The sequence below is a fragment of the Thermobia domestica genome, chromosome 13, assembly GCF_964235325.1.
Source record: "Thermobia domestica chromosome 13, izTheDome1.hap1.1, whole genome shotgun sequence".
Taxonomy (NCBI): domain Eukaryota; kingdom Metazoa; phylum Arthropoda; class Insecta; order Zygentoma; family Lepismatidae; genus Thermobia; species Thermobia domestica.
In genome coordinates this window covers 109,856,192-109,872,037 of record NC_137466.1, presented here as the reverse complement: position 1 = coordinate 109,872,037, position 15,846 = coordinate 109,856,192, and the positions used below count along the sequence as shown (strand labels likewise).

General features: G+C 36.8%; 1 protein-coding gene across 4 annotated transcripts in view; it reads right to left on the bottom strand.

Moving 5' to 3' along the window:
- The window catches only part of LOC145668422 (metaxin-2-like), an 89,651-nt gene that overhangs the window by 22,353 nt on the left and 51,452 nt on the right, over positions 1 to 15,846 (bottom strand). For all 4 annotated transcript variants that reach the window (XM_081736237.1, XM_081736238.1, XM_081736239.1 and 1 more), the window contains exons 4-5: positions 6,071 to 6,163; positions 144 to 308 (exon numbers count right to left, since the gene is read on the bottom strand). In XM_081736237.1, coding sequence (XP_081592363.1) covers positions 144 to 308; positions 6,071 to 6,163 — 258 coding nt within the window. The remainder of the gene's footprint in view (positions 1 to 143; positions 309 to 6,070; positions 6,164 to 15,846) is intronic.

The following is a 15,846-nucleotide window of genomic DNA, read 5'->3' as shown; positions in this document are numbered from 1 at the left end:
ACTTTATAGATTATCCTGTTGTCTGATGGTTAAATAGAGACATCTAAAGGAAATAAATGAAATCCAAAATATTATTCATACTTCTCTCCTATAGTTTGACACCAACAATAAAGCAATTTTTAAAATATTAACACTGTACTTACATCATCTACGCTCTTCTGTGTCCAATTAAGAACGCTTAGTCTCTTTAAAACTTGCTTCCTCTTTTGCCAGTTGATTATGTAATTTAAAGGCCAGGGGAAAACGGATCCATATCGAGGATACGTTACTTCACGTAAAGTATACTTCTCGCACCATGATAAATACAGCTATTTAAAGAAAAGAGAGGAAAATGACTAACGTAAATCATAGAACATGATCAACATTTGTTACAGAAGGTTGATTGCTTTATATCCGACCATTTCTGACGGGTACTCACCTTAAGATACTGCGCCACCACCACCAATCATGTCCTATTGGACCCTCAGCATCGTGGACTATCACACGACATTGCAATTTCCACTGTGGCAAGTTCCGGCCCAGGACAAGCGTGGGAATTCTGTCCCACTCCTCCCTGCAAGCTTTCCATATACCATCCAGGGCGCGAGGGTGGCAATGTTGAAGACGTCGTGTCAATAGTTCAGATGCGCAAAAATCCACTGGACTGGCGTCTGGGCTTTTCACAGAAATGTCTTCAAACGGAATGACACAAATTAATAATTTCACTGTCATTTCCTGATAAAAACGTAATGATGTTCTGGTAGTATGACTCGAAGCCTTGTCCATACAGATCATCACCTGGTTCGCGTCCATTCCATACAAATATGGGATGTCTCTCCGAGAGATGTCAGAATGGATTCTTGGAAATATCTTGCATTCACCTTCACGTTTTTGTCCACCTTACGCATTATCAACTTACCCTCATATTCGAATCCCGTAACAACCATAAAGCCACCAGGGAAACTTCATACAGTTTCCTGCAGTTCCTTTTACGTTTAGCAATGTGACGTGGTAGCACGTGGCGTACACGGCCTTCCGCACACACTTTAACCTGAGGCGATTGTGAATTATTTTGTTCATAGTTGAGTGCGAGGTGGAATCTGTCACCCATATCACGGGGGATTTTCTTGGCACGCAAATCGACGGATTTCTCTTAACATTACGGGTGACACTTTGCTTGCAGCCCTTCTCCTGATTGTTTTCGTGGGTGAATGTTTCACAAGGGGAGCCTGTTGTGTGTAACGGGTCACAACATCTTTCGAGTCGTCACCTCGAATGTTAACCCATTCTCCCCACACTGTTTCACAATGCTTTCGTACGAAAACAGCATAGAAAAGGGCTATTACGTAATCCCCCCAATACCGGTTAATTTTCGACGCCATTTGATAACACTCACTACCAACACCCATGCACCTACAAGGTCAACACAACACATCTGTCGCCACAAAACCCATAGTTCCAGCATGATACGCCAGGTGGCAGCACCGAATCGCAAATAGTCGGATATACAACGAACAGCCTTCGATACATTTTGAGCAATGTATTAAAATATTGTTGAGGTTACTCGCAACAACAAAATTCTAATTACACGACTAAATTTGACAAATTACTAGATGTTTTGTCTTCTATTTTTAAGAGAGAACTAACTTTAATAAATCGGATCATTTTGTTATTCTGCAGCAAGTTGTAATGGTGATTTCTTCAACATTTTTCTTTTCAATTTTCAATAATTGGAGTCAACTGAAATCTTGGCACAGTCATGAAGAATCCTCATAATTAGACTTAATTAACGAAACAAACTCACTTACAAGGAAAGTATTTGAGCTCGAACGGGTGAATACGCACAAAAAGGGAAGTATGTGTAATGTTAGCACCTCGGAAGCTAACAGCGATGTCCGTTTTTCGGCAAGATGGTGTAAACGTCCGCAACAGCAGGGCAAATTAGAGTACTGCCATAACTACAGAGCGTATATAAAGTCTGACCCCGGGTCATTTTTACAGTAAAGCATTGGATGGATGGAAAAACAGATGAACACGAATCCCATTATTTCTAGAGTCACACATTTTGAATGAAAAAGTTGTGTTCCAGGATCCCCTGGAGGGTCTCAGACAGGGTTCAACCAAAATTTTCAAATCGTAAAGGGGATCAAGTAGTATATCGTTGGAAAGGTATTGTGAAAAGAAACAAAATGAAGCAGGTCTCGAGTCCCTATGCTCACCCTGTACAAAATGGTAGGCAGTCAAAATGTAACACAGTTGTCATGAAAGTGTTAGACCACTATTTTGCATAGGGCGCACATACAGACTCGGAACTTATTGTAGCTTGTTTCTTTTCACAATATCTTTCAAATGATATACTACTTAACCCCTCTTACTATTTGAAAATTTTGACTGGATCCTGTCTGGGTCCCTCCGAGGGACACTGAGGCAATAAGTTTTCATTCAACGTATGTGCTTCGAAAAGTAATGGGATACGTGTTCGCCGATTTTTCCATCCACCCAACCTTTTACCGTAAAAATGACCCTGGGTCAAACTTTATGTACACTTTGTCGTTATGGCACCTGCTTTACTTTGCCCTGCTGTTGCGGACGTTTACACCATCTTGCAGAAAAATGGACATCGCGGTTTGCTTTCAGGGCGCTAACATTACACATGTTTTCCTTTTCGTGTGTATTCACCCATTCGAGCCCAAGTACTTTCCTTGTTAGTAATATTTATTTTTCTAATAAGTTTTGATCTGACGCAGCTATGCTTATGCCTGAAAAAAAAATCACACGAACTAAATAGTTCTTAGCGAGGTAAGTTTTTTGTTATTGTAATTTTGATACTAAGTGGATATTAAAAATTGTTCTGCATAATTATTTAAGATGTCTTTTAATGCTTTTGTAAAAAATAACAAAATGTGTTACAAAAATTTTCCCCATTGAAATATGTTTTGTTGGGCAACTGAAGGATTTCAAATCATAAGATAAACTGAAGTAAAACTTAAAATAGATTCTCGATGAAAATCATGTTCATATTTTCATATTCGTAAGTCGACGTAGCACAATTTTGAATAACATTAACAATTATCCAGGAGTGAAATCACATAATGTTTCACCACTCAGACGATTCCCATGTTATAAAGTGATTTAGCACAATATATATTCAACAAAACAACTATTTCACTCAATTCTGAAGTATCTATTGAAATACTAATATATAGGGTCAAACTATTTTGTTTTTGTTATGCTACTTGTTTTGTTATTTTGTATCTGAGACCATGGACTCTCAAGGGGTGATCCAATACATACAGGAGTAATTAACTTATTCTAATAAGTGTTTAGTGCATTAAAAGATTTATATTGAATTTCCGATAACCCGAACTATATAAGATGGTGATATGTTTGAGTTATGAAATGTCCGCCACATCGACGGAAAATATGGAAACTGCGCCTAAGGAATGAGAACTGATATTTTATCTGCTATGAAGACGCATCCCAAAGCAACAAATTACTGTCTTAACATACTAGTATTATATATTCAGCATTTTAAGCAACAACATTTCACTTCAGTACAGGCAGAAGCTTGGCAAGGAAAGGCGGAAATAATTGCAATAGTGCATGTTGCTATGTTTCTGACTACATCGTACTTAAAATTTTACGTTATTCAATTGAAGTGAGTGTTACTAGATAAAATTTAATATTCATTAAAAAAAAATGTCTAAGCTATTGAGAAATGCGACTTCATCACATTACTGATATTTAAAACTGAACACACGAAGGTATTTCCAAAAATTTTCAGCTTGAAACAAATAACATGCGACTGGCACTAAGTCGCTCATGGAATATGTATAGCTTAACGACAATAAAATTCTTTATTATTATTATTATTATTATTATTATTATTATTATTATTATTATTATTATTATTATTATTATTATTATTGTGTCATTTATGGAAGAAATAAGGTATCCACTTCAACTGTCAAACTGCGTTAGTTCGCTGTTGGCGCCATATCTGCAGTGTACGACTGCGGTTTCGAAAGGATTCAGCACCCACCCTACAGCGCAGATTTAGCACTACAGCCTTGTTGCCAACATCCATATGGACTGCAGCACTATCATGCGATATGCGAGCTCAATACAGAGCGACTGATTCCAATGACTGCCTCCAAAGAACTGACAATGGCTATGCAGTTGAAACTGATACATTAATTCTTCCATAGATGGCACTATATGCCATGACTATATGGATGGCTTATTATCAGTGAGGCAATATTTCAGTGTCAGACAGGAAACTTCTAGAAATGCCCTCGTAATAACTGTGTATCGGCACAAATCACAAATCGTCAGAACGATCAGTCGCTGTAGCTAGACAACGCTATGCAGGTAGCGAAGGTACTGACTGGTGTCCAGTTTATGGTATGTGCAGTACTGTGTGGTGCGTACCAAATTTATGACAACGTGTCTATGCGATGTTGGGGAAGAATAGTAAAATGCAAGCGTTACATCATTTTCTTAACGAAAGTGTCAGTCGGAAAACAATACACAACGTGTTTGCGAGATACGAAAGAAACTAATAAAAAGGAACAACAACAACAAACTTTTGGACTAGCGAAAGCTTTAGATAATTAAAGAAAGCAGCAGAAAATCTGACCAGATATGTGCTCATAAATTGTAATCCTAATTCGGGCTGTCGAAGGACGTTGTCTGCCGCGCTTTGAAGGAACTTGACCTAAAGAGATACCCACACAATCTGAAACCCCGGTATACCGCCACCGAACTGTAAGAAATTCCCAGTTGTACATTGAGGAAAACAGTGGTGAAGGTTGATATTGTCATTACGAATGACGAATATTTGTCGTTTACAAACAGTAACGATGTCACAACGATGTCACAACGCAGACAAGTCAACCATATCCGTTAAGTGTAAAGTGCATCCCGAAATCGAAATATGAATCGTGATATCTGTGAAAGGCATACGATATCTCTGAAAAGCATCTTCAGCTTTTCTGTGCAAATGAGAAAAGCAGCAGCTATGATAACGGACGTGTATATTTCAAAATTATTGCTAAAACTGCGTGCGCTTGTCAAGAAACAATATTTAGACCGGATTTTCCATCTTACCATTATGCTAAAAAAAAATGTTGGCTTGGCTGGCGACCAACAACATTCCCGTTGTGGCAAAGCAGTTAATTCACCCAATGTGCCACAAGCTCGTCCAATTGAGAGGGTAGGTGCAATATTATTGCAATTGGTATACGTTATTGGTTGGGAGGCAACATAAGCCGAACAGTTACAACGACGGATTCTGTATTATGCCAAAAAGATTACGGTAACACAAATCTTCTCCAGCGCATGATGGTCTGTGTTCGTAAGAAGCTGTGACAAATTGAGGATAAAAGCCAGTTGAAATGTAATTCTGTTCCGTTTGTGTACTAAAGGATCAGGGGCGTCATTTCAGACTTTGCTTGAGGGGGGCAAAAGCACCAACGATATAAGACTTTCACATATTGTACTAGTATCTTAGTAGACAATCCATTAAAGTATATATATCCCTTAAACTCTTGGGGGGGGCAATTGCCCCCTCCTGCCCCCCTAAATGACGTCCCTGTAAAAGATGTGTATTTTGTATCAAGCAAGTTAGGATCTGTTTCTGTTTCTACCCTTGGTTGCAATTTGTGCTCTTATTTCTGATAGATATCTTATTTCTGGAAACAATACACATGATAAATGTTGTCTGCGTGTATTTTATATTTGCATGTAGATACTGCAGTATTGAACTCCCTTGAAATTTAGTTCGTTTCTTTCTAACAAATAATTCTGCGGGCACCTATGCTGGAATTTTGCCCAACACATAAGTGGAACCAATCTTCTGATAGACCCACTAGTTTTTTTTATACAATAACATAACAAAATGTAAAGAATTCTAATATAAGCATGCATTACACCTTAAACAAAATTATCGGATGTGTATGAAGTATTACATAACGAAGAGTGCTAACAAATCTGTAACGCGCACGACTATGTTTTCTTAACCATGTTACCCACCTGGAAAAATTACAATCTTTTAAAGAATAACAAGGAAAACAAACATATGTATCCTTACCTCTGCATTTACTAATACATTGTTTACAAGTGACATATATGCACGCATGTCAGCTTTCTGAGCACTATCCAAAGATTCTGTAAGTGTTATACCCTGCAATACAAAATAAGACTATAATTAATATTTAACATTTAAACACACTGAGAAAATATTGAATTATTTAATCACTGGTGGCGCAATATAAGTAATTAAGAAAATAAGTAATGGAATTTATTTCGAAAAAGAACACTTTACATCTCTCTTATCTAACACTGACGTTTAAAGAATCTTAAAGTTTCTAAAAATCTTGCACTCTACATATACTTGGGTTTCAGATTGAATGGAAATATTCTGATGAAACAATCCACATGTAGTCTTTTCCAATACATGACATTAACCGTAGCGAAGCACGGCAATAATTTTTTAGACAAGCAGGGTTGAGCGCACATTTCTCAAAATCAATATTTTATTGACTTTATCCATAATTTAGTTTATCATTATTATTATTATTATTATTATTATTATTATTATTATTATTATTATTATTATTATTATTATTATTATCCGACTCCAGCTAAAATAACAAAAACAAGACACCTATTATGCGTAAAGGAAAATAAACAATCACGTCTGAAAAAAGTTCTACAAGATTAAAATACAGAATTCAGTTTACCTGAAAGTCTAAACTGTAGATAAATATTTTACTAAATCACGTTATATTACATGCTCTGCTATTTGTAAATGTTAACGGAGAATATCTCGGCGGTACCACATATACTAGTATACAAGCATTTGTATATCTTCTTTGTACAAGGTGGTTACAATTAAAGCGTCACTATTCACGGCGGTCCAGCGGAGGGTGCAATCAAAGTACTATATGAAATTTGGTAAATATGCTAATGAGACCATGCGAAAGCAAGTTACGCTATAAAAAATATTAATTTCACTTTCTGCCACCAGAGGAAATGTGGCACTGTATAGGTAATACTCACGTGGAAATGGTTCTGAATGTATGGATAAGATGATTAGCAAACAAGGTGAAGAGCAGGTGATTGTAACAAATGGAACAACTTTAGGAACAATGAGAGGGTAACAAAAGGTGCAATGGGAATAACTTCATTAACATTTGCGGTTACACTGACCAATTTACGTAACATGCTCCATATGTCCACAAGCCACATCGACAACATGTTGCATCCGTAGCAGGCCCGGTGGAATTCTTGCGACATGTCTCTTTATGCTGTCCTTGAGATTTGCCAGCGATTGGACATTTCCTTGGTAGACCCGAGCTTTCAGATTTCTCCATAGCCAGAAGTCACACGGAATTAGATCGGGGAAGCTTGCTGACCACGCATCTGGAAAATCTCGAAAGATGATATGATCAGCAATGAAGGTTTCACGAAGCAGATCTTTTACATGGTAACTGATTTGCGGTGTTGCCTCGTTTTACATGAAAACAGTCTTCTCCAAGCAATTTCATGCCTGCAATGCAGGTATCAGATGTCGCACTAAATAGTCCTATAACGTGCTGTCACGGTACAGATGACTACTCTTTGGGATGTCATCTCCTAAAAGAAAAATGGACCAATAATGAACGTTTCTGTGAATCTACAGAGTGTATAATGGCTGTTTCTGCACAACATGCAGATTATCCGAGTCCCGTACCCGACAGTTTTGCGTGTTCACTGACCCTTCTAATGGAAAATGCGCCCCACCGATCTACAGGATACCCCACGGTCGTATGTCATCCAATTCCAATCGTGCCAAATACCAAAGGGCAAACTCCAGGCGTAGCGGCGGATCTTGGGGTTTCAGTTGCTGTATTGTGTGAATCCAATAAGGATACCAGTGTAAAATGACCCTACGAATTTCCTCAGTGTTGCCTCTGGGATGGCCAATTTCCATGACACCGCCCGAGCAATGGTAGCGGAATATGGAACACCTGCTGCGTGGTCCAGAAAAGCCACAACAACTTCGTATACAACCTCCATTGGAATGGGTCGACTTCCTCTTATTGGAGCCACACGCAATTCATCCGTCATCTCGAATTTCAGTACTATCTTTAAGCCATTTCTTGATAGCGGTCCTCTTCTCATCTCTTTCAGACGCCGATATTCCTTCAATGCTATACTGTAATTTCTCCCCTTTCTGCTAGATCAATTTTACCAAGAGTGCACAGTCTCTCTTATCAATAGCTATGCTGTTCCTCAGGTGATCGTGTGTATGAAGTATGAGCTCGCGTGTATTACGGCCTCTACAGCGCCACATTTTCCCTGGTGGCGGAAACTATTTTTTTTCAGTATAACTCGCTTCCGCGTAGTCTCATTAGCATACATACCAAATTTCATTCTAATATGTTGATTACAGCCTGCGCTGGACGGCCGTGAATAGCAGCACTCTAATTGTAACCACCCTGTACTTGTATACTAGTTACCTACCTATATTATATATATATATATATATATATATATATATATATATATATATATATATATATATATATATATATATACTACATCATAACATTGGACGTGATGTTAGTGGTGGATTTGCTGCGTTTCTTCGTGAATTCTTGAACGTACGGATTTCCTTTCAAGAGTCAGCACCTCTGCATTCATTTTTTCAAAATTATTATTTTTTAATTTCTAGGGACAAAATTACATCGTATAAACACAAAAAGGAATTTTTTGGATGCTGTTAAATAATTCGGCAGATAAAGGGTTAATTTCATATATGCTATCAAAGCACAATTGATCCATCTCAATGACAATTATTTCGTCCCTTTTATATTTATTCAATCTGTTATGTACACTATATAGTGCTAAACAGGCTTCTTGTTACTTTTAACATTAATTATAATAAATTAAATTATAAACTTTAATAAATAAAATGCTATACACGTGTGTAATAGTTTTCCCCGCTCTTTGGATTTCTTGGTTTAGTACCGGTACCTAAATGAGAAGAACCAACAAGCGACGAGATATTCAGAATAACTACGAGTAACATTAAATTAAGTTCAAGGACATAGTACAAAAATAGCCTGATATTACAGAGTGTATATTCAAGACGGATAATAACTTTCTTTTTCTCTCTTGTAGCTTATACAATACAAAACACTTGAATAAAGCCTCACACTTCCATTATTAGAAGAATACACTCATTAGACAGACAGCTGGCCACAACACAAGATGTTCTTTTCATTTCGACACACTCACAAAAGGACACCTTTCACTTTCACTGTCGACCTATGAAAATTATTCTACTGAGGAATAATAATAATAAAAAAAACTGTGACAAATTATTTTCTTCCTACTACTCCCAGGCTAATTATCTCTTTTTTTATTATTATTTTTCGTCCCTCTATTTTATAATAATAAAGGTTTGGCACCGTCGAAACTGTTAACACCCTCCAATTTCTTTAGCATACGAAATACAATACAAGGGTGTGTGTTTTTATCTTAAATATTTTTAGTTCTGTGTTTCATAATACTACTCAGATCCAAGTCTTTAGAAAGTATACACATTACAAAAGAAATTTAAAAAGACTCTATACTGTGTGTGCCACTCTGAATCATCTTTTGAGAAAGACGTGATGGAAATGTCACATTTATTACACATAGACTAATATAAATCAAGGATTAGACTATTATGTACAATTGACAGCAAATTTGGATACCTATACCTCAATAGCAATATATTGTCATTAACAATTTTCTTTAACGCCCAAATAATGTAAATTTCTGTTAACTTACCGAAAACTGTATTCAATAAGATTAATTTATCCCTAACTTATTTGTAAAAGGGTTTGTAAAAATGCTACCGACTGTAGGTCCACGGTAAATCCAGGGGCGTCATTTACGGGAGGGGCATTTGTCCCCCATGAGGTTGAGATTTTATCAATAGAATAGTAGTAAGTCAGTGAAAAACGCGAAATTTTACATATATCAAGGGATCTCCCCCCCCCAAAGCCAAATCTGAAATGACGCCACTGGGTGAACCTTCCTTTCTATGGTTGCTGTTTTCCTTCTTTCTTTTTGGCTGGGAGTCTGATGTCCTTTTACAACACAAATGCTATATAAGATATAGACACACACATACACACAATCGAAACTTAACATGGAATTCAAATTATACGAGGTACTACCGAAAATTTAACTTGGGTCTCCCGCGGTAAACGATATAACTGCAAAAAAGGAATCTTCTCTACATTTTATTTTTCCATATTTCTCAGTCAGTAAACCTCAAATACACTCAATGTAAGATCACTTGGAAAGTTTCACGTTTTTTATATTCCGATAATAAAAATGTTTCTCTAAACGAATCTTTGAAAAACAGATAGATAGATAGATATGGATATACGTAAGGTGAATATTTAAACTTGAGGCTTCAAAATATCTCGAGAAATAAGCGTCAAACGAAACAAAATTCGAAATGAAAAGTTATTATTTTGAAGGGGAATACTCATATTGATAAAATTAGCCTGTCTCCTTTGGGGAGGGCTAAAAGCATCTTTGAAAACTTATGAGGGAACGCCATTTTTTATTGTAGATTTGGGTTCTGCGGGAAAAATAAGTAAATTTTATTCGAAACATTTTTTCGATTCGAGATAGATGACGCTGTAATCAATGGAAACTAGTTTCACCAAGGATCCACGCGGGTGCCTCGCCGTTTCATTCCAGAATAAATCTGCGATAAGCAGTATCAATCTTTTGTCTTAAACGTTTCCTCCACTCTTGATAGCGCTACATTCAGCAAGAAGTACGAGTACCTAAGTCCCTTTCTTTCAATGAGAATACTCATGTTTATTTAATTATGCCTCACCGTTGATCAAAAGTTCACAAGACGGAACCTGTTTCTTGTACGTTTTCTCAGTATAGGAGCGCTTGTTTTCGGTACATCCTCTTGTCTCTTACTTTTCAGTTCCAAAGTATTCAAATTTACTACCTTCAACTTCCATGCATTTATTGATCTGCTCTTCGAATAATTGTACGCAACTTAAGTGTGTATGTAATTTTTTCATAAGTCCTCCCAGATCGTCCATAAATCAGAATAATTTCGCTCTTCTCTTGTGTAGACGAATAGATAAGATAATCTTTACTTATGGAGTGACAGTGGACTCAAATGACAATACGAAATATAACAAAATAAAATACGGAAACCAGGAAAAACTAGTTTAAAACAACTAATGAATGGAGTTGAAAACAAATATCGCAATTCAACGAATGCAATAAAAAAAATATCCAGTTGAATGTAGTGACACTACTATCCAAAATGTGAAATAAAACACAATTCAGAAGTAATACAACGAAAGAAGCGACTGATAAACAAACCTTTTCAACTAGATTAACATCTTTCTCAACGAAAGAAGTGTGTGTCAAATAGAAAAAATATCGAACAGTGGCGTATTTTCTGGGCTACCGGTGATAGCCCTAGAATATTACAAAATAAAGTTATTAGAATATAAACTAATTTATGTTAATAATTTTATACTTTAGTATCTTCTTACATGATACAAGTTTCTGAAAAGTTTATGTATTTGAAAACATTCTCTAGCTTCTTTGAAAGTAGTCTGCCTCGATTCCTTAAGAGAACAACATGACACCGCAGCAGAAACCTCTTTAGTTCCTCCACCAAGAATTTTAGTTATCAACGCATTCCTCTCGCTCCACGCTTCCAACTCCACCCACAGCGTACGATCGGGCTGTCAGGTAACACCAGTTGCCTCTAGAGAAATCGGTTTCTTGGGCGTGAGCAAAGAGTTAAAAGAAGTTACACGAGTAATGACAGTGCAGTTTGTAGAACTCTGGAAATTGTCCCTGACATCTTGAGCCTCTTTCCGCAGCGGTTTGCGTCAATGCAACGCACATTTTGTTTTACAGTATTTCGCGACAGTTCGCATAGCTGTTATATATATACTTGTTTGATTATTTCCGTTACGTTGCGAAGTCTCTTACAGACTGAGGCTCCTTTGTTGGCTAATCGCCTATTTTAGTGTTACTTATTACTTGCACATCGTTTTATTTACTTTAGTGAGTAGGGTTACAACTTATCCAAAGCAAAATGTAGGGACATTTCATGCAGCAAATGAAGGTAGAAATGTATGATTGTTCCTCCGTAATAAGATAATAAAAATCTTTCTAGTGAAGAGCAAATTATATATATTTACTTGATAAAATAAAGTGTTTTATGGGTTTTTTTCTTATTTTGAAGACTGTATAATAACACGAAAACTAAAATCCAATAATAATAATAATAATAATAATAATAATAATAATAATAATAATAATAATAATAATAATAATAATAATAATAATAATGTCACCAACTTCATCAATAAATATGAAAGTCGGGATATTTTAAAGTCGTGACAGATTTATTTCGGGAGCGGCTCATTTTCTGCGAAATCGGGATTATCCCGACAAAAATATGAAATCTTTAAAAGTTTTACGTCCAACAGCTAAAGGAGGCGGCGATGATGAGAAATGAATGAAATGGTGGAATGAAGAAGAGAAGAAAAAGAGAACTCCGAAAAAACCCACGCACACGGTGTTTGAGTTGACTTGGTTTTAACGTCCTTTTCAGCAGCGAGGTTATATGAGACGGGACCTACTGATTAACGTGGGATTCGAACCACATGATCTCCCGCCGGGAATCGAATCCGGGTCTATCACGCCAAAGACGCGTACTCTAATCCTTTAGCCAGGAAGGAGATCCACACACAATGTCCAACACAAAACTCACTTAGCGCGACCTTGGATTGAACCAAGAACTCCGTGCATCAGAGGTGAACAGTCTACCACTGAGTCACCGTGGTCCTTCCCGACAAAATCGGAAGTGTGGTAACTGATGTACTGGAGTTACGGTATCTCTTGCACGAAAATGAAAGAGTTATAAATAAATCAAATAAACAAAGTGTCTATTTTTATTTTCGTCGTGCAGTACAGTGGTTACAAAAGCAAGTTAAACAGTGAATGAAAGATTTTGAATGTGATTTTCAAATAACAAAATCAGAAAATCATTTATTTTCGAGTGTAGCGAACGGATGAACCAAAAATAAAAATAAATTTAAAAAAGTGGTGCAAATTAATGTCAGAAGAGGCGACTGAATTTGAAGTAGAGAGTTGTTTTAGTGTAAAAACTGAAATCAAGTTAATAAATTGTTCACATCTGTTGTGATTATAGGGGAAAGAATGGCAGAGCTTCAGGAGGGGTTTCTATTGACAATTATTGTATTATAGAAAGTTTAATAAATGTGCTTTTTAACCGACAGTTTGTATCGAACCGTGCAAACCACTTACACCCTCCCAATTTTGACATACACCCCCAAACTAAAAGTGTTGGCGAAATCCATGCTTAATTCTCGTATTTGAACTCATTGTAAAACAACTGAAGTAACAAAAGTAAGACAATACTGAAGAGAGTTTTACAGAACTCATTGTAAAACAACTGAAGTAACAAATATAGAGGATGTCGGGAGAAAACAAGAAATATCATAAAATAGGCTTGTTGAGAAAATCGAGTTTTAATTCCTTACTAGCCTACTGTTTAAACGGATCACCAAATATGTAATATTGTTTAGGTAATTTATTAGTTGGAGTAGGCCTATGTCCCAATTCCGCTCTTGTAAATGTCTCTCCCAAATGTATTTATGAGACAAAAAGAGGAGGAGAAAAGTACTAGATCTAGCACGAAAGTACTAGCGGTGGTCACACTGCCTTTAATACCGCACGCTGCAGCTGATTGCACTGGCACACGACACATATGAATTGTTACAATTCACGCTGTAGGGTCTCCTTGAACCCTAGTAAAAACGTTTCCACTGATTACAGCGCGATCTATCACGAAAAGTTTCGAATAAAATTTACTTATGTTTCCCCGTACAATCAGAATCTGCAGCAACAACAAATATATATGTTTAAAGAAGAGAGAACCATATCTTCTTCCATTATCTTAGTATGAACGAATCGGTGACTCAGGGCAGTTAACAGATCGAATCGGTCGCTCATAGGACAGTTGACAGTTCCTGTCGCTAATAGGACTGTCGCAAGAAGGAAGACACCGGCACGGACCTCACCCTTTAATCACGAAATATCAAATGTGCTGATAACGAAACTTTGCGTAGGAACAATACGCAAAAAATAAACAAATACGTGTTTTTTTTGTTTTTTTTTTTTTCTGCGGAAACACGGTATTAGGGGGCAAAAGTCCTCACCCCAAATTGTGAAAATTGACAGCCGAAAGGCAAGAAGAATGGGACTGAAGTGAATAAAATTGTGCACAGATATTGTAGACGTAAAATGAGGGATTTTCCTGGAAAAACAGTTGGGTTCCAAACCGTTGATTACGAAATATCGAAAGTGCTAATACGTAGGTGTACATCAGAAGTGCCTAAATGACATGGAGAATTGCAATGAAACTGTGTTTAGAGACAATACACAAAAATAAGTGTACACATTTTTTGTTTGTGCGGGGAAACTGGTGGAGGCCAAGACCCCCTCCGTAAAAAGTAAATATTATCGTAGAAGTGCAGGAAGGAGTGGATCGAAGCGAATAAAATTGTGTAGATTGTATATGTAAAATAAGGCAATACGTGTTTCCCAATTGTCCCCATCCGATTTGCCTCGAGTTTGGCATATCAACAGAAAATAAATCGACACATGTTTTTGATTATGCGAAATAACATTGTATGGATTAAAGGCTCCCACAGAACAGTGTTTCTTCCAGACATGTTTTTGGGGCACTGCCCCCCCCTTCCCGAAGCTCTGAGAGCGCCCCCTGGAGGAGACCTAAATAATACGTCTATAATATAATAGTAAATAAAATAGTACCAGCAGTGTCCCCCGGAGCACTTTGAAAGTACGACTGCCCCAGAAATACTATAAAATACTCTATAGGTAGGAAACAGCTAGTGTTAAAATAAAGAACTATTACCAATAGATACATGACCTAGAAATTAGAATCAATAAAGTGAATTTCGAGTATGTCGTGCTTCTACCCTCAAAAGTTCAAGTTCAAAGACTGAACATTGCGCCCTCTAGTGTAGTACAAATAGATAGACAAACGAGCAAATGTAAATTGAGTCGTGCCAGGAAGCCTCACTGAAGTTCGACTAATGACAGGAACATATTTGTTGATCTAACGTTACTGTTTTCTGAAGTAACACAAACTAACAAGTATTTACTACTTTCAGCCATCTATGCATTGGCAGACTTTCACTATTTTAACACTAATTGTTTCCTACCTATAACGTATTTTATAATAATACTATCAGCGTTAACCCCGCTTCGCTGGGGTCACCCCGGAACGCAATAAACTTTGTTACTTAGATAATTTTTACTTTTTCGCTTTCAAGTGATATGATAAAAACCATAGAAGATTGGAGTAAATGTTAACATTATATCGCCTGTCATTTATGTTAACCCGCCGAGTGACACGGTCATGTGGGTTGCATATAAATACGGTTAGATTTAGCTATGATGAGCTAACAAAGGATTTGTACGTTATGGACACTTGAATGGTCAATTATCTCAAGACACTGGTAATTGAAAATTAAAGTGATATGATAAAAACCATCTAGGGTCCAAATCTTAATAACCCCCCAAAAATGAAAGAAATTGGTTCAGCCGTATTAGCGTGATGAGCTAACAAAGGATTTGTACGTTCTCTTTTATATATATAGATTTCGGAGGGGAGGGGGTACTTTCTTACAATGTTTTTCCGCATAAACAAAAACGTATCGATCTTTTGGGGCTCACTGTTGATGTGCCAAATTTGAAGCAAATCGGATGAGGACACTT